General features: G+C 37.7%; 1 protein-coding gene and 1 long non-coding RNA gene across 6 annotated transcripts in view; one reads left to right on the top strand and one right to left on the bottom strand.

The window, feature by feature from the left end:
- Positions 1-26649, bottom strand: part of Simc1 (SUMO interacting motifs containing 1) — a 95617-nt gene that overhangs the window by 62753 nt on the left and 6215 nt on the right. For 2 of the 3 annotated variants that reach the window (XM_015488499.2, XM_048792301.1), the window contains exon 1: positions 18868-19123. The exons of the other annotated variant lie outside the window; for it this stretch is intronic. In XM_015488499.2, the coding sequence (XP_015343985.1) occupies positions 18868-18996 (129 nt within the window). In that variant the 5' untranslated portion in view covers positions 18997-19123. Of the gene's footprint in view, positions 1-18867; positions 19124-26649 lie in introns of those variants that run through there. 3 annotated transcript variants of the gene reach the window in all.
- Positions 19207-26649, top strand: part of LOC125613001 — an 18082-nt gene continuing 10639 nt past the window's right edge. The window contains exon 1 of one of the 3 annotated variants that reach the window (XR_007343516.1): positions 19207-19472. This is a non-coding gene — a long non-coding RNA (uncharacterized LOC125613001). The remainder of the gene's footprint in view (positions 19473-26649) is intronic. The other 2 variants (XR_007343514.1, XR_007343515.1) reach the window with 2 other exon arrangements.

Raw genomic sequence — 26649 nt, 5'->3', positions numbered from 1 at the left:
AAAAAAAAAAAAAAAAAAAAAAAAGCAGCACTATAAGAAAGCCTTAGAAAAGAAGGGAAGAAAATTAATGTGCTAAGCACCGACGTTTAGACAATAGAAAAAGAACAGAATAAGCCCAAAGAAAACAGAAGGGAGGAAATAATCACAGAGGGTACAGGAGAAGCAACAATTCCAATATCTTCTAAAAGATTATTAAAATTGACAAATATAAGAAAATTAAGGAAACAAAAACAAAAGGTACAAACAACCAATATTAGGATGAAAAAGAGAAAACTACAAATGTGTTTAATACACAAATGATAATAAAATATTATGAATAATTTTATACCAAAACTGTTAGAAAACTTAGATGAAATGGTTAAACTCCTAGAAAAATAAAATTTAGCAAAACTAACTCAAGAAACTGGGTGATTGGTAGAGGGGGGTCATTTTAATATTCTCTCTGCTTTTTCTTATGTTTGAAATTTTTCCACAACGAAAAGATATTTTAAATTTTACTCAAGAAGAAACAGAAAGTCAGAATTGTTGCTGGGTACCATGGCCTATAATTCCAAGGAGGCTGAGGTACAAGGATCACAAGTTTCAGGTCAGCCTGGGCAACTGAGTGAGATCTTGTCTCAAATTATAAAAACAAAAAGGGCTTTCTTGTCTCAAATTATAAAAACAAAAAGGCTAAGGATGTAGTTCAGTAGTACAGGGCCCCTGAGTTCAATCCCTAGTACCAGAGTGCGGGTGGGTTCAAAACTGTCATTTAATGAATAAAGAAATACCAGTAGTTAAAATTTCTTCCTATAGGAAATGCCAAACTCAGGTGACTTTAAAAGGACAGTTTGTAGAACTTTGAGGAAAAGGTGATTCTAATTTTATACAAATTATTGAAAAGTATTAAAAAAAATAGAGAATACCTCCAATTTAAGAATTAGCATTGACTTGATCCCAAACTAAAAGCACAAAAAAGAAAAAAACTGAAATATCACTCATGAACACAGATGTGTCTAAACAAAATACTACTAAACTAAATCCAGAATAACCAAAGTGAGTATATCCTAGGAATTCTGCTCATTAGAAAAAAATCAATTAATGTTATTTACCACATTAAAAAAACATATGTTTATCTAAAGAAGCCAAAGATGGGGCTGGGGATGTGGCTCAAGGGGTAGCGTGCTAGCCTGGCATGCACGGAGCCCTGGGTTCGATCCTCAATACCACATAAAAATAAACAAACATATTGTGTCCCCCTAAAACTAAAAAACAAATATAAAAAAAAGAAGCCAAAGATAGTTGGCTTGATAACCCTGCCTCTGGTTATCAACTAAGGTTATATGATATTCTAAATCCTTAGATGGATTCAACAGCCATTCTTAAAAACTTCCAAGCAGAAATAGAAGATAACTTCCTTAATTGACACAAGTTATCTACAAATTATATATAGCAAATATTATACTTTATGATGACCCTGAAAACATCCCCTTTAAAATGAGGAACACAATAAAGATGCTTGCTATCACTAATTCTGTCCAGCACTGTCATTCAGGTAGGAAAATAAGATGTTAATAGTATAAAGTTCAGAACAAATAAAACTGTCCCTTGTAGATAATTATGTATAGGAAAAACTAAAAAAAAAAAAAAAACTACTTCATAAAAAATAGAATAAGAGTATTCAGGAAGATTGCTAGATATAAAAATCAGTTACTTTTTAATGTTCCAACAATACCACCATGTTGAATAATATCCACATTGTACAACCCTTAGAGAAATAAATATTAAAAAAAATAAAAGACCACATGAATTATTTCTTAGAAGTAGCTGGACACAATACTTTTGTTTTGTTTATTTTTATGTGGGGCTGAGGATCGAACCCAGGACTTCACACGTGCTAGGCGAGCGCTCTACCGCTGAGCCACAACCCCAGCCCCTCCTGTGGTCTTCTGTATGAATCATACCCCATAAGAAAAAAATTTTATAGGCAACAACAAAAATAGTCATATATAAATTCTCTTTCTCTCTGTATCTGTGAGTTCTACAACCTTGCAAACTGAAAATATTGGGGGGGGACCTAAAACTATGTAATGAACATGTATACTTTTTTGTCATTATTCCCTAATCAATACAGGATAACAACTATTTACATAGCATTTACAATGTACTAGATATTTTAAGCAATCTAGGGATGATTTAAAATACATGGGAGGGTGTGCCCAAGTTATATGTAAATACCATTTTATATAAGAAACTTAAGTAAGTATTTTGGTATCCACCCCAGTGGAATCTGAGATATGATGCATAAGAATACATATAGGGCTGGGAATATGGCTCAGTTGGTAGAGTGCTTGCCTTGCATGCACAAAGTCCACACACCACACACACACACACACACACACACACACACACACAAAAAGAGTAGTCAAGGGCTGCATGATGTTCTGGTCAACAATGTACTTCATATATGATGGGAGTCCCAGGTCCACAATTAAAATGCAATTAAAAGTCCTATCACCTAGTGACATCATGGTTGTCCGAACATTTTAACACAACATAATACTTGTGTTTGTGGTGATTTTGGTGTAAACAAAGCCACTGCACTGCACATAGTTATGCACAGTACTTGTATAATACATAAGAGTTGATAAATACACAAGCTAGCAATATAGTTGTTTATTATTATATAATACTTCTTATTGTTGCAGGTATGCCTCAGAGATAATGCAGGTTGTTTCGGATTCCCACAATAAAGTGAATATTGCAACGCAAATTTGTTGGTTTCTCAGTACAAATAAATGTTATGTTTATACTATACTGTACTTTATTAAACTGGTAATAGCATAGTCTAAAAAAATCCAACACAATACCTTAATACCTTAAAACTACTTTATTGTCAGAAAATATTAATGATCACTTGAACCTTTTTCACTTAGTTGTAATCTTTTTGATGTTGAGAGCTACTGACCAATCAGGGGAGTGGTTACCAAAGGTTAAGGTGACTATGGTGATTTTTTTTTTTTTGATACCAGGGATTGAATCCAGGGCCCTTAACCACTGAGCCAGATCCATGGTCCTTTTTATTTTTTAAATTTCAACATAGGGTCTTATTAAGATACTGAGGCTGGCCTTGAACTTGTGATCCTCTTGCCTCGAGCCACTGGAATTACAGGCATGCTCCACCATGCCTGGCTGACTGTGGTAATTTCTTAAGACAAAAATGAAGTTTGCCACATTGATTCTTCCTTTCATGAAAGGGTTCTCCAGCATATGATGCTGTTTGATAACATTTTACCTACAGAACTTTTCCAAATTTGGAGTCAGTTTTCTTCAAACCCTGTCACTGGTCATCAAGTAAGATTATGTGATATTCTAAATCCTTTGTTGGTATTTCAACAATGTTCACAGGATCTCTACCAGGAGTAGATTCTATCTCAAAAAACCACTTCCTTTCCTCAACCAAAAAAAGCAAATTATCATTCGTCAAAGTTTTATCATGAGGGGCTGGGGATGTGGCTCAAGCGGTAGCGCGCTCGCCTGGCATGTGTGCGGCCCGGGTTCGATCCTCAGCACCACATACAAACAAAGATGTTGTGTCCACCGAAAACTGAAAAATAAATATGAAAATTCTCTCTCTCTCTCTCCTCTCTCTCTCTCTCTCTCTCTCACTCAAAAAAAAAAAAAAGTTTTATCATGAGATTATAGCAATTTAACCACAACTTCAGGTTCTACTTTTAGTTCCCTTGGTATTTCTATTACATCGGTAATACACTGTAGCAGTCACATCATACACATTTATTAAGTTCACTATCTTATGGGCATGGTTCCTGGTGCCCCCAAACAAATACAACAGTAACATCAAAGATGACTGATCACAGATCACCTGAACAGACAAAATTATTTAAAAAGTCTGAAATATTGTGAGAATTATCAAAATGTGAGAGACACAAAGCGAGCACATGATGTTGGAAAAAACTGTACCAAAAGACTTGCTTGATGCAGGGTTGCCATAAAGCTTCATCTTGTGAAAAATGAAATATCTATAAGCGAAGTACAACAATAACAAAGTGTGCCTGTATTTCTTCCTATTGATATAAAGCAGTTAACTAAGACAACATGCTGTGTTTTGTCAGCTGCAGTTTCAACTATACTGTGTCTCAGTTGCAACAAGAGGCCATGTCAAGTATCATATAGGTTTGTGTTAGTCTATGTTTTTCAAACAATGACAAAATCGCCTAATGACACATTTCTCAGAACATATCTCCATTGTTAAGTGATACATGACTTCATTTATGTAATTTATCTCTGGCCTCTACTCAGTTCCATTGATCTATTTGCTTCTTATTTTGCTAAAACTACAATGTCTTGATTACTTTAGCTTTACAGAAAGTATTGAGTTGGGTAATGTTAGTCCTCTGACTTTATACTTCTCATTCAATATTGAGTTAGCTATTCTGAGTCTTCTGCCTCTCTGTGTATCAGTTTGCTCATATATAATTGGTTATGATATATAATTATTTTTAAACACTATTGGGTTTAATTTGCTAATATTTTGTTGAAGACTTTTCCATCTATATGTAGATAAGAGATTTGTAGATTGCTAATTTCTCTGTTTGGTTCTAATATTAGTGTAATGCTAGTCTTTTAGAAATTGTTAGAAGCTAGGAATTACTTCCTATTTTTTAAAAAAAGATTATAGAGAATATAATTTCTCTATTAAATGTTTGGTATGATTTATAAGTTGACTCATCTAGGCCTGGTGCTTTCTGTTTTGGAAAGTTATTGATTCAATTTCTTTAATAGTTATCGGCCTATTCACATTTTTTACTCATACACTTTATAACAAAACATTTAAAGTTTAAATAACATCAGTTTTCCTGAAATTTATAAATTTAATATATTCCAAACAAAATCCCAGTGACGTTTTTAAAAGTAATTGATGATTCCAAAGTTCATCTGAAAAAGAAAAATCTCAAGAATCATATAGATGGACCTTTTAGGTCAAAGGGACCCTGAGAAAAGTGATCAATGTTATCCTAACCAAGATTTTATTTTAGGAGGAAATAACTTGCCCCCAGAGGGGAAGAATAACCTCTTAAGAGAGAGACATTAATGGTGGGGAGGGGGGGACTCCTCTGGGGAGTCACTCTCTTCTGTCAGTTATTTAATATGTGAATTGAGTCAGCTTTTCCAGATATCCTACTCTTCCTATCCTGTTAAAAAAAAACAACAACAAAACAAACAAACTCAAAAACACCTAATACTGATGAGTAACAATTTGTGTAAGGCTTGAGAGCTATAAAATATTAAACTGTGATGTCCAATACTTTTAGGATTTTTTTTTTGTTAGAAACAGATAACTTACAATTTTGACCAGGCTTGATTTTTCATGAATAACCTGAATATGTGGGGAAAAAAATGTGTACACACACACACACACACACACACACCAGGCTTGATTTTTCATGAATAAACTGAATATGTGGGAAAAAAAATGTGTGTACACACACACACACCTGAAACTAAATATGTTTGAGCCTTATCTAAACATTCTGTAAACATTTGTAAAATGAAAGTTCATATAGGTTTAACCAATGAGTGCTATCTTTTATATAATAAATGCATCTGGCATAAAAGGGCCACACTGCCATTTGAGAAACTGGCTTCTTTCTGTCTGCTTTAACTAAGTCTAGTTCTGATCATTAAATCTCTTCTACATCTCATCTAGATGTAGAAGAGATTTAAGGCTGTCCTTTGATTTTTGCTAGTACTGCTAAACTCTACAAACCTTTAATTATCTATAAATTCTGAATTTTACTGTGAAAAATTAAACCTAGTTAATATAAGGACATCTGTGTAATGGTGATACTATCTATTTGTTCTTTGTATATTAAATATATTCATGTCTCTAGTATACAAGTTTTAAAACCTAAAGCTTGAAAAAGCACTTTACCAAGCTAATGTTCTCCAAACTAAAGTTGTCTGAAATGGTAATTTTAAACTTGAAGAAATAACAAATTTAAATGGAGAATTACTTATGTCATTTAATGATCTGTAACAGGATCTGTTATCAATAAGATGTATGTAAAATTTTATGTTACTTTTTATACTGGGGTAGAAATTTAAATGTATTTTTTACAGATAATGAGAACCTGATCTGTATAAAGGTTGATATTGTAAAACATGAAAACATTTTCCACAAAAAAAGGGTTAAAGGCTTTCTAAGCTTTTCTTTGATTCATAATTCAGACGTAATGATGTATTATGTTATTTGTGAAGAGCCCCACCTTACCAGAGATTAGGCTTTGCCTCCTATCTTACTCCATATTAAAATGGGATTTAAAGTTGTGTTCAAAAGATTGACTTTTGTTGTAAAATTACTGTGATCTTAAAAACAGGAGATATAATGTGTAACTAAGTAAAGATTCAAGATTATAAAAGTCATTCTTGGTTCACAGCTATTATACAAACTGAATATGTTTTTGCTCTGTTATTTCATTTTGTATTTTCCTTGTAAACTTTGTAACTGTTGCCCATTAGTGTTTTGCAGAAGTACTGCCTCTAAAAGAACAAACAAACAAACAAAAAAAAACCACCTCAGATTAATTTGAGAGAATAAGCCATTACCTATAAGACAAATAGTATATAATGATGACTTCCAGTACAAATACTAACCCAGTTAAATGAAAGGGATCACTGTAAAATTTACATATTAAAGTAATAATGTGTTATTCCCTCTTTAAGACTGGTGAAACTGGCTTGCTGGGTGTTAAAAACCAAAAACTTGGAGACCAAAGTAAAGGAAGTAAAAGGGCCAAGGAAAAAGCAGACAATATTTGACCCTTTGATTCTAAGTTCAGCCACCAGCACCCAGAGAATGATGGGACCTATTTAAGGGCTCTGAAACTCCAGTGAGTCACCTGATCTTCCAGTCAGGGAGATCAAGAGGACCCTAGAGTACACAAAGCCAACTGGTGGTGCATATTCTGCAAAGAGGAGGGTCACTGGAGAATGAAATGCCTAAAACTTCCAACAGAAGCTAGGTGTGTGTTTATCAAGACCCTGACCTGACCCATCCTGGCACATGGCACAACTGATAGAGGAAAACTAAAGGAGACAGGAGGCTTCACACATGTCCCTAAAAGTGAGGAACCTCAGCTGACTCTTAAGAATAGATAGGAACAAGGTCAGTTTCGACCAACTTGGTCTTAAACACCTGGCAGGAGAGAATAGCCTGAGCACAGTACTACATGGACATTTAAAAGGAAAAACAATTTTTTTAATGTAACTTAAGATGTACAATTGTGTCAGCCCTAACAAAAGTAAGTAAACCTGGAGGCTATAAAGGAAGGTACTTCTGAGAGTGCCTAATATTTAACTATCACAAAGGACTCTAGAGACTTAAGCTTCTCCTGCATTCCAGAGACTGGCTGAAATACTAATTGTTCTCTCTCTCTCTTTTTTTTTTTTAATATTTATTTTATTTTTATGTGGTGTTGAGGATCGAACTCGGGCCACACGCATGCCAGGCGAGCGCACTACCGCTTGGGCCACATCCCCAGCCCATGTTATTACTTTTTTTAAGTATAGCTTGGTGATTATGTATCAATCAGGAAGCAGAAAACAAAAGATGACCAAACTTTAACTTAAGCCCAGAAGAAACTCATTAAAGGATAATAGGGCCAAGCTTGGTGGTGCATGCCTGTAATCCCAATGGCTCAGGAGGCTGAGTCAGGAGGATTGCAGGTTTGAAGGCAGCCTCAGCAACTTTGCAAGGCTCTTACTTAGACCCTGTCTCACAATAAAAAAAGGATGGGGAATATGACCCAGTGGTTAAGTGTCTGGATTCAATCCCTGGTGGTACTACTACTACCACTACTGGTAGCTCCTAGAGTCTAGAGGACCACCTGAGAACCTTGTTTGGAATCTATGAAGTTGACTAACACTGGAGCCCAAAACTATGTTGTATTATCAAAGACTCCACTGTTACTGCCATTGGGCACAAATATCCCAGTTTCCATGGCCAGTAGCACCAATGTCATACCCTATATTTCCAGCACATCTACTACCGGTGCTAATAGTTGCCATTATTATTGCCATCCTCACTAAAATGTAGCTTACTTGGGCCCTGTTTCTTTCTGTCAACAGCTTCCAATTCAAAGCCTATGACTGATATAACCTAGGTCCCATATCTAAGCAACAGATGCAAAAGAACCCGGGAAAATGGGCATCTGCCATTTGCACTTTTTTATGTGGATGTAGATTATATCTCTGAAGTATTGTAAATATAGTTTCAAGGTTTGGATACTAGGATCCCACAAAGAATGACAATGTCCAGACAGTGATGTATACTAAAATCATAAACACATAGTCCACTGTAAGAAAACTTGTCCTACAAGCAATTTCTTATAACCATGCAAGAGAGTTTGATATTATAGTCTGAAATTTAAAAAATTAAAATAAGGGACTGATTAAATTATTTTCATGTTACAATAAAATGCAACTGAAAAAATATTTGTTGAATGAATACTTAAAATGTGCAAGAAGCCAAATGGTATGTACACTGAGAATAATGATGTGAGCAAAATGGACTAGGGGTCTGAATGAGGTAGCAATATTTATTTAAATGTCTAAAATATATTAAATGATTTTGAAAGTTATTATATCTCATTGGGAAGGAATTAGCCATTTATATATGTCTGTGCACACATACAAAGAAAATTTCTGAACTAATACACAAAAACTGTAGTCATCTTGACAGTGATAAAACTCTAGTTTTCTAGACAAGGGAAGATATTTACATCCTGAATTTCTTACCTCTACTGTGATTTTAAAAGTATGTCTATAATTCAAAATGGGGAAATTGATTTTCCCAAATGATACGATGTATACCTTAAACAACAACAGAGAATCCATTGGAGGGCACAGGGTGTCCTTTTGGAGTGAAAGAAGTGTTCTACAATAACTAATGGTGATACGCAACTTAGGGAATTTTATGGGTAATTTTTATGGTGTAGTATGGAATTATACCTTATATTAAAAGTCCCACCAGAAGAAAGATACTTTACATAGTGTTAACATAAAAATATAAAACTAAATTCCTCTCCAAAGAGGGGGGGCACCTACCTTCTTTAGTGGGTAGCCAGACCAACTTCCCAAAGACAACTCAGGATGAATAAGGGGATGGGTGACTTGATTTGCAGGCATACAAGGGAGCTGATCTTGATTTAAGATCCAAATGAATTTCATCTGATGTTTTAAATTCAAAACATCAGATAAATTTTGTTTTCTATGACACAGTCCTATTTTTAGTTATAAAAATCTCTATAAAAAGTCAGCCTGGGACAGATGTCATATTTATCCCTTGGCTCTCCCATACAAGGTACTCTGACAAAACTGTAATATAACTTATTTATCATAAGGAAAGGATTCCATAAAAATCAACAATAAGAAATGTTTCTCTCTCAACAGTTATTGAGCACCTACTATGTTCAAGGCACTAAGTTAGCTCTTGGGAATAGAACTGTGTACAACAGTGATCTTAACAATATTCAGAGGAAAGGGTCAAAATAAAGAAAGTATTTTTTTTAAGCCTTTATTTATTTATTTCTCTGTGGGGCTGAGGCTCGAACCCAGTGCCTCACACGTGCTAGGCAAGTGCTCTACCACTGAGCTACAGACCCATTCCCCAAGAAAGTGATTTTTTTAAAAAAGAATTTTTTCAAAGTACCTGATAAGAGGTCTAAAAATAATTTGGGGATTAAGAAACCCTAGGGAACCTAGTCTTACAAAAATGATACATTTAAAAAAGATAATTATTTTACAACTTGCTCCCCCCACACCATTTCATATATTTCTAGTGTCCCCACACAATGTTTTCTTGGAAATCTGGTATAAGATTGCAAGTTTGCCCCCAGGATTTTCATTGTTACTAATAGTGGTAAACCTGCTTTACTGGTATGCACCTGGTTGAACCTTTCTCAGTTTCCTCATCTATCAGTGATAACAATAATACCAACCTCATGGAGTTACAGTCAAGATTAGCACGAGTTAATTCAAATAACGAACTTAACAGTGCCTAGCATAAATGCCAGCTGTTCTTATTACATAATGCTCACCCCAATTAACATGCTCAATGCTACATGGCAAATAGTCATTCGAACTAAAATACCAATTAAACACTAATTAAAAATACTACTCCTTGATAAGAAAGGCATAGGACCCAAATAAGGAAAACCTTATGGTTTTACTAACTTCCAAGAAAGAAGCCTCATAGAATGAAAGCTATACAATGCTTCTGATTAGGAAGACAGTATTATAAAGATATTAATTTTCCTCTTATTACCTTATAAAACTAATGAAGTGGTTCTAAAATGGAGGAAATTTTATACTCCCCACAATCCAGAGAGATATTTGGAAGTATGTGGAAACATTTTTGATTGTCACAATTTGGTAGGCATACAGAATGTCAAGTATGTACACTGTGTAGAGGCTAGTGATCTTGCTAAATATCCTATAGTGCACAAGACAACCTCATGAAACAAAGAATTATTTGGCCTAAGGACACCTGACCAAAGGTAATCTTGGACAAAGTGATTCTAAAATTAATTTGGAAGGGCAGGGGATATAGCTCAATCCTTGCCTAGCATGTGTGAGGCCCTGGGTTTGAGACCCAGCAATACAAAACAAAACAACAATAATTTAGAGGAATAAATGGGCACAAATAGCCAAGAAATTTGGGGTTGGGGGTAAGGAGTAAGGAGAAGTTGTTTTATTCAATACCAAAAGGTTTCATCAAACCATAAAAATAAAACAGTAAAGTTAAGACATTGAGAATACAAAAATCAATAAAAGATAATAGAAAAACCAGACATATAAGCATATAAAATAATTTGGTATAAAAATGTGCTATAAAATAAGTGAAGAAAAGATGATTACTTAAGAAATTATCAAAACAATTGATAATACCATATTTTGTAAAATCCAATATCCAGAATGTTTCTTCCATCCATGTGCAATCAGGATGCATCTTATAATTAATGTGTATATTTCATGTGGTAGTGTTTCTTTTTTCCAGGAAAGCTGTTATTATACTGGAAGCAAGCCTTAGATTAAATGTTGTCTTAGAAATAAGACAATATAGTTTATTGAAAATGGTAAGCACACTTCATGCCATATAAATCATTTCAGATGAATAAAAAACCACATGGTAAGAATGAGATGGAAGAGGTCTAGGGATGTAGCTCAGAGGCAGAGCATATGCCTAGCATATACCAGCTCTAGGTACAATCTTGAGTCTCATTTATACTTAATTAGGACAAATAATGAATAAATAAATAGGAAGAAGAAGAATGAGATGGAGCTGGGGGCAATGGCACCAACCTGTAATCCCAAGCAGCAATTAGATATATGAAAAAATAAAAATAAAAACAGAATGAGATGCTAAAATAATAAGTAACAGAAATATCTCAAAGACAAATCTGTCTAAATATCTAAACACAAAACAAAAATACACACATACATATAAAAAATGTTAAACTTTATTAAATGTAAAAATATTTTTTTAATTTTTTTTTTTTGTACCAGGGACGGGGATTGAACTCAGGGGCACCTGACCACTGCACCACAACCCCAGCCCTATTTTGTATTTTATTTAGAGACACTCAGTTACTTAGTGCCTTGCCATTGCTGAGGCTAGCTTTGAACTTGTGATCCTCCTGCCTCAGCCTCCCAAGCTGCTAGGATTACAGGCATGTACCACCGAGCCCAGCTCAAAAATATTTTTATAATCTTAGGAGTGATGAAAGCAATAAGTATGACAAAAAAAAAAATCACAAAGGAAAAAAATGATGTAATGAAATACATAAAAATTTAAAACTTCTTTAGGGCTCAGGTTGTAGCTCTGTGGTAGAGCACTTGCCTAGCATGCGTCAGGCACTGGGTTCAATCTTCAGCACCACATAAGAGAGAGAGAGAGAGAGAGACACAGATGTTGTGTCTATCTACAACTAAAAATTTTTTTTAAAATTAAAACTTCTTTTAAAGAAAAACAACCAAAAGTTGGTGGGGGAAAAATCACTTCATTAATTTAAGGGGTGAAGTTGTATTTGAAAGGGATGTTAGAAATAACAGAGGACGAGCTGGTATGGCCCTGAAACAAACCTAAGTACAAAAGGCAAAAATTTCATGAAAGAAAGATACCCATATTGCTCTAGTCAATTTTCTTAGGGCATACTGTTTGACTCAATAGCAATATTTCTTAGGAAATTACAAGAGCTAAGGGCGCCGTGAGTCAGAAAACAAGGATAAAAACCAAAAAAAAAATGTGTCATAATATTACACCTTTCCTAAAAACACAATCTATTTTCCCTATTGCACCTACTATTATTTTGTTCATTTGTTAGTTTTCTGCCTATCCCTCCCCAATAGAAGAATGTAGTTCCATGCCATCTTTTTTTTTCCTTCAGTTGTAGATGACACAATACCTTTATTTTATTTATTTATTTTTATGTAGTGCTGAGGATTGAACCCAGTGCCTCAAAAACTGGGAGACAAGTACTCCATAACTGAGCTACACACCTAGCCCCCATGCCACCTTGTTCATATCTGGTTCCGGAGGTCATTGCATGTGCTTAGTAAGTATTTATTGAATGAATGAATGACTATAAAAAAATTAAGCCAGGCGCAGTGGTGTAGGACTGTAGACTTATGAGGCTGAAGCACAAGGTTTGCAACTTCAAAGCCAGCCTCTGCAATTTAGCAAGGCCCCAAATAACTTAGTGAGACCCTGTCTCAAAATAAAAACTAAAGGGATGTACCTTAGTGGTAAAGTGCTTCTGGGTTCAATTCCTGGTACTAAAAAAAAAAAAAAAAAAAAATTAACCAAAGCCATGAGAATTCACAGAATCTGGTTATCCAGTCAATAAAGATTAGAAAAAAAACAAAAATACCTACTTTTTCTTCCTAATACTCTGTACTCTGTAAATTATCTGCCATTACATTTATGGTTTATTTACTTTTACAATCTTCCCCAACTAAAATGAAATCTCCATCAGGGCAGGGACTGAGTTTGCTCACAAATGAATTAACAACATTTATAAAGAGTGCCTGGTATACAGTAAGTGCTCAATAAATAGTTATTGAATAAATTGATGATACAGAGGTAAGACTAGGTAGTGGGGAAAAGGGCATGTTTGATCACACCCTTAGTGAGAACAGTACACAATTTCTGTATGAAATTGGTCAATATATATCAAAAGCTCAGAAAACAGGGTATACTCTGACTCACCTCTAAAAGAAACTCATGCTAAGTAAAAAAATGAACAAATATTATGAGGAAATTTCACACTGGGTTGTTTATAACAGAAAATTTAGAAATGAAGGTATGATTTTCATTAGAAGGAGATCATAAATGTAACTATAATCTGCACAAAGAAATACATTAAAATATTGGTAAAGATAAAATTTCTTTCCATTCTAACAAATGCTTAAGATACAATGAGAGAAAAAGGCAGGCTAAAACCCCCCACATATACAGCAAGACTTCATTTTGGCAAAATCATCAAAACATATTGAGGAGGGAGCACATAGGTATATATAGATGCACAGATACATTTGCAGGTAGTAAAACAGACATCACACTGATTATCTCAGGATGGTGAGATTAAGGACAATTTTAATGTTCTTCATAGCTCAACCCAAATTAAAAGGTTATCTGAAAATATTCTGGTTTTGTTAAAAAACAGAAAAAAAAACCTATCAAAAACACTGCACTGACACATTTCATCAATTCAAAGAAGACTAAAGCTTATGTTAAGAATTAAGAATTCAAAAATGCCTTTTGTGTGTGTGTGTGTGTGTGTGTGTGTGTGTGTTGTGGGGGTATTTGGGTGGGTGGTGTGTTAAACTCAGGGGTGCTCTACCACTGACCCAGTTGTCCTTATTTTATGTTTTGAGATAGGGTCTTCCTAAATTGTCCAGGCTAGCCTTGAACTTGCAATCCTCCTGCCTTAATCTCCTAAGCAGCTGGGATTACAGCTGTGCACCACCCTATCCGAGCTCAGAATGTTAATTACAATTGATGGCTTTTTGATTTGCTGAATTCAAGTTATTTCCCCTTAGTCAAAAAGAAAATTATATAAAATTTGCTTCTTTTATTTCATTGTCTGAAACACCTGAGAAAGACTTGGCTTAGAGATAACACAAAAAATAGCCAAAACTACCATTTTTGCTGAACACTTTACTGGCATTCCCTCATTAAAAACCTATAACAAACAACAAATCCCACTATGTTGTATAATTATAATGCACTAATAAAAAACAACTAATAGTTTTTAAAAACCCATAGTAATCTCACTAGGTAGGTATTAATTTTTTCAGGCTTGAAATGCTAAGAGATGATGGAACTTGCCAAAGAAGGTGCTTGGTGGGGCATCTTGATTTCAACACAGGTCTCTTAACCTTGGAGCCTTCGGGAAAATTTGCTTTAGGCTTTATAACTTTGAAAGAGTCTCAAAGCCTCTGATTCTTTACATTGTTATCCTACCACTCTTACCTAACTTTCAAGAAAGATAAAAGCAGATGAAGCCTGGAGCTTTTAGAAAGCTGGAATAAATATCTGCAGAACCAAGATTTTAATTGGGTATTGCTTTTTGGAACTTGTCTACTTCTATTCAACTCAAAAGGCTCAAGATCAATATGCTTGGCTAGGTGGTCACAGGGGAGGAAAACAGTCTACCAGAAATATGGGTTTGAGAAGTCACCACAGACCAGGATAAGGATACATTTTCATTGAAGGAAGCTGAGCCAGGATGAATGAAAATGGACAAAACCTGAGTGGAAAGGAAGCTGGTAAAGAGGACAAAATTAAAGGAGAACTGAGAAAAGGGAGGTACTTGGAGTAAAGGCAGTTGTGAGTTACTCTGCAGTATTTTTTCCTCCCACCTTTTACCTCTATCTACTCTTTTCCTCAATGAGCTCAGTCATTATAAGGACTTCAATACTCCCTTCTATTCAGAAAACGCCAAATCTCTCTAGTCCTGACTTTTCTCTAGAGTTAACTCCTGAGAGCTGGCCATATCCATCTACACTCCCAATAAGCACTTTATTTATTTATTTTTGAGGTGCTGGGGATCAAACCAATGGCTTCGCATGTGCTAGGTAGGTGCTCTACTACTGAGCTACATCCCCAGTCCTATTTTTAAATTATTCTCTTATTTTGAGAAAGGGTCTAGCTAAATTGCTAGGCAGGCCTGGAACTCGCAATTGTCCTGCCTGTCTTCTGAGTCACTGGTATTACAGGCATGGACTACCAGGCCAGCCTCCTGTCAGCACTTTAAATCCAGTGGATCCTCTTCCCTGAGCCTGTTCATCAAACACCTATGTGGTCAGGCACAGTGGCACAAGCCTGTAATACTGCAACTTGGCAGGCTGAAACAGTTCTAAAACCAGCCTCAGCAATTTAGTGAGACCCTGCCTCAAAATAAAAAAATAAAAAGCGGCTGCTATTTACAATAGCCTCATAAAAAAGAATACAATACTTGGGGGGCTGGGGATGTGGCTCAAGTGGTAGCACGCTTGCCTAGCATGCGTGAGGCACTGGGTTTGATTCTCAGTACCACATAAAAATAAAATATATTGTGTCCACCTAAAACTAAAAAATAAATATTGAAAAAAATACAATACTTGGGAATCAATTTAACAAAAGAGGTGAAAGACCTCTGTAATGAAAACTACATAACACTAAAGAAAGAAATGGAAGATGACCTTAGAAGATGGAAAGATCTCCCATGCTCCTGGATAGGCAGAATCAATATTGTTGAAGTGGCCATACTACCCAAAGTGCTATACAGATTCAATGTGTTTCCAATTAAAATCCCAATGTCATTCCTTACAGAAACAGAAAAAGCAATCATGAAATTCATTTGGAAAAATAAGAAAATCCAAAATAACCAAAGCAATCCTTAGCAAGAAGAGTGAAACAGGAGGCATCACAATACCAGATCTTAAACTACACTACAAAGCAACAGTAATAAAAATGGCATGGAATTGGCACCAAAACAGACATGTAGACTGATGGTACAGAATGGAAGACACAGAGTCAAACCCACATAAATACAGTAATCTCATACTAGACAAAGGCGCCAAAAACATACATTGGACAAAAGACAGCCTCAACAAATGGTGCTGGGAAAACTGGAAATCCATATGCAGCAAAATGAAACTAAACCCCCATCTCTTACCATGCACAAAACTCAAAGTGAATCAAGGACACAGGAATTAGACCAGAGACCCTACACATAACAGAAGAAAAATCTTTATCATTTTGATTTAGGCCACAACTTCCGTAACAAGACTCCTAAAGCACAAGAAATAAAATCAATAATCAATAAGTGGGATGAATTCAAACAAAAAAGCTTCTTCTCAGCAAAAGCAACAATCAATGAGATGAACAGAAAGCCTACAATTTGGGAGCAAATTTTTGCCACACACAGGTCACATAGAGCACTAATCTCCAGGATATATAAAGAACTCAAAAAACTTATCAAAAAAACAACTAAAAAACCCCCAATCAATAAATGTGCTAAGGAGCTGAACAGACACTTCTCAGAAGAAGATATACAATAGATAACAAATATATGAAAAAATGTTCAACATCTCTAGTCATTAGAGAAATGCAAATCAAAACTCTCACCCCAGTCAGAATGGCAGTTAACGAAAGTACAAGCAACAGTAAGTGTTGGTGAGGATTTAGGGGAGAAGGCACATTGCTGATGGGACTGCAAATTGGTGCAACCACTCTGGAAAGCAGTATGGAAATTCCTTAGAAAACCTGGAATGGAACCACCATTTGACCCAGCTATCCCACTCCTCGGTTTATACCCCAAAGACTGAAAAACAGCATAACTACATTAACAAAGCCACTTCCATGTTTATAGCGGCACAATTCACAATTGCTAAACTATGGAAACAACTTAGATGCCCTTCAATAGATGAATGGATAAAGAAACTGTGGTACATATACACAAAGGAATATTACTCAGCATTAAAAGAGAATAAAATTATGGCATTTGCAGGTAAATGGATGGAGTTGGAGAATATCATGCAAAGCGAAATAAGCCAATCCCCCCCTAAAAACAGGGGCCTAATGTTTTCTTTATTAAGTGAATGCTAATCCATAAGAGGGAAGAGGGTATGGGATGAGTGGAGGAAATTTGGATGGGGCAAAGGTGGGGAGTGGGTAAGGGGGTAAGATAGTGGAATAAAATGGACATCAATACCCTAGGTACATGTATGATTACATGAATGGTGTGCATCTACTTCAAGTACAACCAGAGAAGTGAAAAATTCTGCTCCATTTGTGTACAATAAATTGAAGAGTTTTCTACTGATTAGAACTAATAAAAACAGACAAATAAAGGGCTGGGAGTGTAGCTCAGTGTCTAGGTGCCCCTGAGTTTAATCCCCAATACCTAAATAAAAAGCAACAACAAAAAAACCCAAACATCTATCTGAACCACTCTTTCATCCAACAATTAATTATTATAATTCTATTGTCTCCCACACACTCTGTCACAGCATTAGGTACATCCATTCACTCATGGAAGTTTGGTCATTTCTCCCTTGAAAATCATCCGTTTGTCCAACTCAACTGAATTCTTTTCTAAGAGGTACTGAGAATCTCTCTTCCTTGAACCATGGCAACCTTAACACTCTGTTTGCATGCCATTCTTTCTGTAGTGATCACCTAGCACTTAGCACAGTACCTGGAACACAGAAGAAAGGGCTTCACTTTCAGGGACTGTAGACTTTCTGGGAAGGGAAATGAGGGAGCAGAAGCTATAAGACTTGTCTCCAAGAATATGAAGTACTGTGTTTTCCTTAAGCTGTAAAACCTATACACATAAAATCAGCCTGATTCTTTTTTTCCAGAGGTATGGTTTTGGAATGCCAGAAAGATTGTTTTCTGATTTAAAAAAACAAAACTGTCCACTTTCTATCCCTTAAGTACTCAATAACCACTTGTTGAATATATCACCTTCCATGACAGAGACCACGAATGTTGTATCCTCCATTGTATGCTCAGCCCTGTAACATCTGGCCATAGTAAGGGTTCAATAAATATCTGTGGAGGATTCTGGAAAGGCAGGGGCCATAGATTTTATTCACCACAGCAGCAAGAACAAAGATGAAGGGCCTGAGGTTAAAAGAGATAGTACAGGATGTACCCCCCTCCCCCATTCCCCCAGGACTTGGTACGTGTTTGCTAAGCGAAATAGATCGCTCTCCTCCACAACTCCAAAATCGGGCCCCTTGCTCCGCGGCCAGGCCCTGGAGCGCGGCCACCATCTGGCCCAGGCCCGTACTTCCCTCCCTCCCAGCCTGGGCTCCTGTTACCTCCCTGCACACATCTGTGCCCACCACAAGCCAAACAATTACGCGCTCCCGCGTCCCTGCCTCGAGGTCTGGATCGTAGCCGGGGCCTGGCCAGGACCTCCACCAAATTTACTCCCCGCCAAATTTCCGTGGACGTCCGCGGCCAGGATGGCCTAAGACCGCCGCCTGCCACCGGCTCTGGCAACCCCAGCACCAGGAGCGCCAGGACGTAGTCCATGTGCTCGGCCGCCCGTCGCTCTCCAGCCATAGCCCACTCGGCTTTCAGCGCTGAGCCAGGAGGCCTGGCCACTCCGGCCCGGCCCGGCCCCGCCGCGCTCCTCGAGGCCCGAGGCGGGGAAGGCGGGAAGCGGCTGCAACTGTGAGGCGCCGAGCGGCGGGGGGCTGGGGCACAGAGGGCAGCAGGCCGGCCGAGGGTTCCGACGATGCGAGGCCCGAGCTGCGGCGATGCTCGGGCCACTACGGGGCTCGGCGAACAGCGGCTCGCACACTCACCACTGTCCGGCGGGGCAGCGCGCCAGAGGTCCGGGACAGGGCCCGGCGGAGTCGCCGAGCCCGGCCCGAGCGGGTTCCCCCGGAGCTCTCGGAGCCGCTGTCGTCCGAGATCACGATAAAGTCCTCCATTGCTACGGGTCCCGGCCAAGCCAGAGCGCGAGCGGTCGGCGACCCAGGCGGCGGAGGCAGCGGTGACTTCGGTTCCCGCTGCTGAAGCGACCGTGGCGGCGGCAACCCGGGACATCCCCCCGCTGCCCCGGCCCCTTTCCGTCCCTAGTCCCGCCCTCGCTACACACGCCCCGCCCACTTCTCGGAGCCCCGCCCATCGGCGGGCGGCGGGAGACTGGGTCAGGGCCATGATCTTTGTGCTAGGCGGCAGCACCCTTCCTCCCTTCTCGAGGAGAAAAAAAAAAAAAGAAAACGAGTTGCAGCTGGCTTGGGCTGGTGTTGGGGGCGGATGTGCGAGGTGCTGAGGCTGCGGGGCTGAACCAGCTGCTTCCCTTTGAAAGTGCGAAGAGAGGTGTGATCAGCCCCTGCCCGGTGGAGGTGTGAACTGCCCTTTCTGAGAAGAGGGCTTAACTGACAGGGAGAGGGGTCCCTTGAAGGTGGGTGACCTGATCTGTGACTTACTAGACTCACTGACGGGGTAGAGTGTGCCCTGACTGACTGAAGGAGAGGCTGGCTTCCAACTGAGGGGGTAGAGGGGCCCCCAACTGACAGTGGGTGACCCAGACTCTTACTGATTAATGAGGTAGACAGATCCTGAGTGACTGAAGTGGGTAATCTAGTCTCTTACTGATTGATGGCTACAGGGGCCACCAGCTGACTGAGGTAGTGGAGACAAACCCCACTTATTTGTGTACATATGCAAATATACCTGTAGGATAAATTCCTAGAAGTGAAATATTGGGTCAAAAGCAGTGTTTTTGTTGTTTTGGTAAATGATGCCAAATTATCCTGCTAAATGGTTCCAATTGTTGCAGTTTCACCAACATTACATGTATCTCAGGAATTTAAACTATGAGATGTAGAGAGTTGTTCAATTGGTAGCTGGGTGAATAGCTTTAAAAAGTACACACACAAAAAGAATTTATGGAATGAGGCTCCAAAATTTGCATTTCTAGCAAGTTCCCAGGTGATCTGGTGACCACACTTTGAGAAACACTGGTCTGGTGGATAAGGATTTTAGGATCAATAGATTTCAGATATTCTGGTCAAATAGATGAAGGGTTCTGAAGGGATACATTAAGTTGACTTCACCTAATAATGCCATTAAACATTTAGATTATTGAACTCTACTTTTTGTATGAATGCTGGGGATTGAACCTAGGTCTCATGTGTGCTAAACTCACTCTCTACCACTGAGCTACACTGCAAATCTCAACTCCCTGCTGCCTGAAACACCGTCTTCTCTAGATTACTGTGATTCTGCATTTCTCTTATCACTTCTTTGTAGTCTTTTTAGTTGACTCCAATTCTTCTATTCATCACCCCTTAAATCTTTGTGTTCCTCAGAGTTCTGACATGGGCTCCCTTCAGACACTACTGTCTTATATAATCTCAAAAATTCCCATGGCTTCAATGATCATTTTGATGGCAACAACCCCCCATGTTTATCTCCAGCACAGACCTATCCTTAAACTATAATTGTATATATCTAGATGACTATTGATGTTCCTAGGCATCTCACGTTGAAGATGTCTGCAACTGAACTCACCTCTAACCACCCTCTAACCACCCCTTACTGCTCTCCTTCACTCTTCCCTGTCTCACTAAGTGGTGCTAACACCAGCCAGCAATTGCTCAAGTAAGTATTGTGCTTCTTTTCTGTCTTTCCTCATCAACAGTTCTTACCTGTTTTAGCTCCTAAATCTCTCTCTATTGCTCTCTCTCTCTCTCTCTCTCTTTTTCTTTCTTCTTTTTTTTTCTTTCTGTATTGTAGTGGCACCCCCTCCTCCACAGAAAATCTTAACTAAACTTCTCCAGAAATCTTCACCAAAATTGACTTTAGGACTATCAGCATTAAGAGTCTTTACAAAAGAGTTCAATTAGGTAAATTTCCTATTTTCCTGTTGCTCTATTTTACTTGGCCACCGGCCTGGAAGAAATCAGCATTCCGGGTGCTGAAAACCCCTTTACTAGTTTTTCACAAATATTTATCCAGTATAATAGTTTGTAGAAGTGTGTTTAAAATGCAAAATGTGATAGTAAAAGACAAATCCTTTAACAAGGCTTCTGGCCTTGAGCTGGAGCCTCACAGAGATGTCTACATTTCTAAGATAAGAGAAGTTACCAGTTGGGCTCCATGAGAACAGCTGGCAGGGGGAGGAAAGAAAAGGGAGAAGTAGCACTCCCCTTCTCAGGTGTAGTTCTTGAAGGGTTAACTTGCCCAGAACAGTAAAAGGAAAAGCTGCTTTTATGTGAATTTCTGCAGACTGCGGACTTCTGAGCCCCTCCCCTTACATGCTGGGTATAAAATTCTGAAACAGCCTGAACTTGGGGTTCAGAGGATTAATTGATTACAGTGAAAACTGTACCCTCTGAACCTGATGCAGCCAAATAAAACTGTTTCCTGCTATTTTTGGTGCTCTACCTCTGTCCCCTACAACAGTATGGTGATTGAACCCAGAAGTATCCTACCAGTGAACTACATCCACAGGCCTTTTATTTTTTATTTTGAGACGTGGTCTCAGTAAGTTGCCTAGGCTGACCTCAAACTTGCTATCCTGTTACTCAACTTCCTGAGTTGCTGGGATTGCAGGCATGCCACCACGCTCAGCCCCTCTTAAATATCTCTTACATCCATTCATTTCTTTTGGCTTCTACAGTGATACTAGCCAAGCTAAGATCACCTCTGGCCCAGTCTATTGTAGTAGCTTTCTAGATAGGAAGACTAGATAGTCTTCCAGAATCTACTCTTGTATTTTTTTGATTCTTTTCTGTACATTCAACCAAAGCGATCTTGAAGAAAATATGTAGCTATGTTCTCTTCAGTGATTTCCTAGTAATACTGTCTTTGTCAGTTCTAGCTGCCATAACAAAATACTTAGACTGAGTGGCTTAAACAATAGAAATTTATTTCTCAACAGTTCTGAAGGCTGAGAAGTCCAAGATTAAGGTGCCAATCAATTCTGTTCCTGGTGAGGGTTGCAGATGGCCAACCTATCACTGTGTCCTCGAGTGGCCTTTTTATACAGAGGGAGAAGAAGAGCTCTCCTTTGTCCTCTTGTAAAAAGCCACTAATTCCATCCTTAGGAGCATGCCCTCATTATCTAATTTAATCCTAATTATCTTTCAAAGACCCATATCTCCAAAGACCATTTCATAGGGGGTTAGGGCTTAAAAATATGAATTTTGGGGAACACAAACATTCTATCCCATAACACTGTATAAGTTTCCAAACAAATATAACTTTATATGCATTTTTCTTGGTTTTATAAATATATATTGTAAATACATTATATGTAGAGTAAATATCATATATTTACTCACCAAATTCTTACTGAGCATTTGTACTACAGTCAAGAAATATAATTGCGAACAAGATAGACTTGGTCCTTGGTCTCACAGTGCTTATTGTTTAATGGGTAGATGAACAATAAACTAGGGAATCTTTTTTCAATACTTTTATTAGTTGTTGATGGATCTTTATTTTATTTACTTCTTTATTTATATGCGGTGCTGAGGATCAACTCAGTGCCTCACACATGCTAGGCAAGAGCTCTACCACTGAGCCACAACTCAAGCCCCGGAAATCTTTATATTTCAAATTATGTAGCCAGTGTGAAAAGACTCAAATTGTGAATCGCAAATATGAAATGGTTTTATTTTTTCCCAATAACCATTACCATTGTCTAGAAATCCTCTTGCTCTCTGGATAGTGCATTCCCTTATGAGCATCCAAACTCCAGACCCATTTTGCAGTCACTTTTGATAATTAATAAATACAATCTCATTCCAAGTATTAAAATTTAGAGCCTGACCATTTAAAATATTTAACCTCCTGTTTAATTCATAGCTCTTCCTGTTTTCCTGGTGCAGATGAGCATGTGGCAACAACAGCTTTTGGGGAAGAAGGTGATGATGTCACTCTTCTCTGAACTCTTTCTCTTTCCAACTGAGGATGAAGAAAGGGAAGGAATGATCTCTGCAAGACTGTCCATAAAGAATTGGCTGTTCTCTCTTCTATTTGTTGCTACTTCAGTAATAGTTCTTCCACTGTGTCAGGTGTCCAGGTGTCAGCTCTATTACACATTGTGCATATTGCTGTTTTCTGTGGGCTTCCCTTGAGCACTCTCTAAACTAGGAGATTTCAGGCTCAACTTCTTTTTCCTGCACACCTGCATCATAAGTTACAATCTAACATATAGCATTTTGTTGTTGAGGGAACCTCATCTGGAAGAACTTCTTGAGGAATGCCAGCAAGAACCTTAGGCCTCAACCATTTTGTGTGCCAGCCAATTGAAGCACACATGTAGAGCTTAACATTTATAATTAAAGCAGAAAGGTAATGCAGATATCTCCCATCCTGAAATTCCTCTTTTAGCACCAACCATCTCTCTCCTCTTTTCTTTCATCCCCAGGGACATCAGAGTCTCAGTCAGGACAATGATTCGGTGAATTCAGACAGGTTCTCAAGTTGGGGAGAGGAGTAAAGAATAATTTGTTGCACCTTAAGTTGTGGGAAAGGAGTCAGGAACAAGCTGAACGGTCCTATCTTCAGCTGGAGAGAGATAATGGATGGTTTCGATCTACGATCAATAATAGTCATCCATGGATTTATTAGATACTTGGAAAATTTCAAATACCCATTTTTATTGTAGAATTTATGATAAAATGATTAATATTAATAAAGGATTTTCAAGAGTAAAAATAGTAATATTTTAGGGGTACAACTGGGTTCTGATTGTGAGTATCTTTCTCATCAGCTATTGGGTCTGAAACTCATGAAACACGGGTCTGACAGTGTCATATAAGAACACCTGAAAAGCACCTTGTCTTTACTTAGTAATCCAGGTATGATGAATACTGGCCCTGAAGTTGCTTTCCTTAACATTGTAAGTAATGTCATCTGTTGAGAGCCATAGCCGAGCCGGAATGGCACCTGGCATTTTACTAGAAGGAGTGGTTGAGAGGTGACCAGCGAGCCATTAAGATGATGATAATTAAGTTAAGCTGTGTATAATTGTTGTGACTGGATGATGCTGGATTGAAATAGGCTGTGTGTTCAGTTGTATACGGACCTCTGCTATCCGGTGGGCGCCCGTTGAGTTCTCCGGGAGCCGGGTTGAGAGTGGAGAGAGTTCCCGGGGAGAGTGTGTGGAGTGCCGGTGAGAGTTTGGGCAATAAAGTAGTTCCTGTTTGAACCTACAAGTGCCTCGTGGCAGCTCGGTTATTTTGTGCCCAGCCAGACTGCAGCAGTCATCTAAATTTTCTTGGCCATTCTGGGTTTGTCCTGAAACATGCTGTTTTCCCTTGATTCCAAAATGATGGTTCCCTTTTCAGAAATATAGTGTGTGTGTGTTTTAAGGTGGTACTTCTTCTTAGACTTACCTGCTTGAAATCATATAATAATACTATATAAATTAAGAAGCTAATGTAGTCTTTTATGCACTTATTGAATGTCTGCTAGATGCCAGGCACCATGCTAGGGGCCAGAGATAAAGCAGTGAACAGAGCAGTCATTATCTCTTTTCTCACAGAGCTTAGCACTTAAGGAGGTATCCCTGTTTTATGAATGAAGAAAAATAATTCTACATCCTTACTTTTTATGATAATTAATTTTTAATTTAAAAATTGTACATGAAAAAATGTGAAAATGCAAATCAATACCATAATGAGGCTGGGCCCTGTGGCAACTCAAGGGACTGAGGCAGGAAGATTGCAAGTTCAAGGCCAGCCTTGGCAACTTAGTGAGACCCTCAGCAACTTAATTCAGTGGTAAAGAGACCCTGGGTTCCATCTCCAGTACCAAAAACCAAAGCAAGCAAAGAATAAAACCATAATGGGATACTATTTCACACCCATTGAGGCAGTTATTTTTTAAAAACAGAAATCAAGTATTTGCAAGAATGTGGTACATTGTTGGTGGGAATGTAAAATGGTGTAGCAAATATGGAAAACAGTTTGTCATTTTTTCAAAAAGTTAGACATTAAATCATCATATGATCCCCCAATTTTACTCCCTGACATCTGCCCCAGATAATTGAAAGCAGAGACTTGGTCAGATAATGGTTTGCTGATCTTCACAGCAGCAATTCTTATAATAAACAAAAGGTAGAAATTACTCAAATGTCTATCAGCAGATGGATTTTATCTTAAATGAGGTATATACTCATACAATAGATATTCCAGCATGAAAAAGAGTGAAATACCGATATGTGTCACAATGTGGATGAACCTTGAAAACATTGTGATAAGTGAAATAAGCCAAACACAAAAGGACAGATATTGAATGATTCCACTTATATGAGATACTTGGAACAGGCAAATTCATAGAGACAAAAATAGAATAGAGGTGCCTAGGAGTTCTAGGAGGGGAGAATGGAGAATTGTCTAATGCAAGCAAAGTTTTTGTTTGAGATGATAGAACATTATGGAAATGAATAGTGGTGATAGTTATACAACATTGTCTATGTACTAGTGTCACTAAATTGTATACTTAAAAATAGATATAATGGAAAATTTCTTATGCATATTTTACCACAATAAAAATGATATGTGAATATTTTCCTTTCATAAAAAATTAAACACATTATAGACAAAGGTAAAGGTCCCTTTGTCCATCTCCCCAATCCTAATGGCCAGTTCTTCCTCTTCAGTGCTTCTGTGTATTTACTGAATTCATATGCACTTATTAAAATGGCACACATTTCAAGCTTTATCCAAGAACATATCTGTTTTAGTATTTAAGTATTTGAAACCCTCATTTGCAATAAAAATGTTATAAGCAATAAGCTTCCAACCTTATTAATAGGGATTTTTTTTTTAGTGGTTATGATTCTTAAAAGGTTATTTTTTTCTTTCATTTTTCTTTTTTTCAATACATGGCAGGGTCAGTGCCTGCAGACCCACTTTGTTTATGTTGAAGGTGGAGAGCTCAGGTTTCTCCCCTGCCCTAGGGAACACTCACTCTGTCCCTCATGCTGAATTCCAGGTGTATAATCTCCCAGTTTAAGGATACCCCTGACTTTTCTACTGGATTGGTTTACCAGGCAACCTCTCAGTTAAGATAACTTTATTTAAATAATTTTCTTATCCTTTCCCCCTGCTTATATCACAGATTTTGATTTGCTGAGAAATCAAGTAGGTGTCAAAGTCTTTGAAAAGTTTTTGTTTTATACCTTATGTTCAAAGATGATACATTCTCATTTGAGGAAAATTGAAGCAATCAGAATGGTTACAAAGCAGAATATGTAATCCCCTCAAATTTAATTATTTCTTTCCACATATCTCCACATATGCAAACACAATTTTACATAAATTGGATCATAGTATGCATATTGTGTTGCTTGGATTTCTTAAATTAATATGTCCTTATGGTTTACTGTGTTAGTGAATATGGATCTATATTAACTACATTATCCATTTTATTGGTTCATATGAAATTTAAAAAATAACCTGGCATTTGCTCTTCATATTGTAGAGAATAGCACAGAGAAGCAAACACAAAAGTATAGTACATTCTTCCTTCCCTGACATCCCAAATTGAACAGTTTGTAAAGTTAAGAAACACACATCTATGAAATTAGAAAATTCTTGTTTTAAAACTTTTTAAAATTT

The sequence above is a fragment of the Marmota marmota genome, unplaced genomic scaffold (assembly GCF_001458135.2).
Source record: "Marmota marmota marmota unplaced genomic scaffold, marMar, whole genome shotgun sequence".
NCBI lineage: Eukaryota > Metazoa > Chordata > Mammalia > Rodentia > Sciuridae > Marmota > Marmota marmota.
Note: the sequence above shows the minus strand (reverse complement) of the source record. Positions and strands in the feature narration are given on the sequence as shown.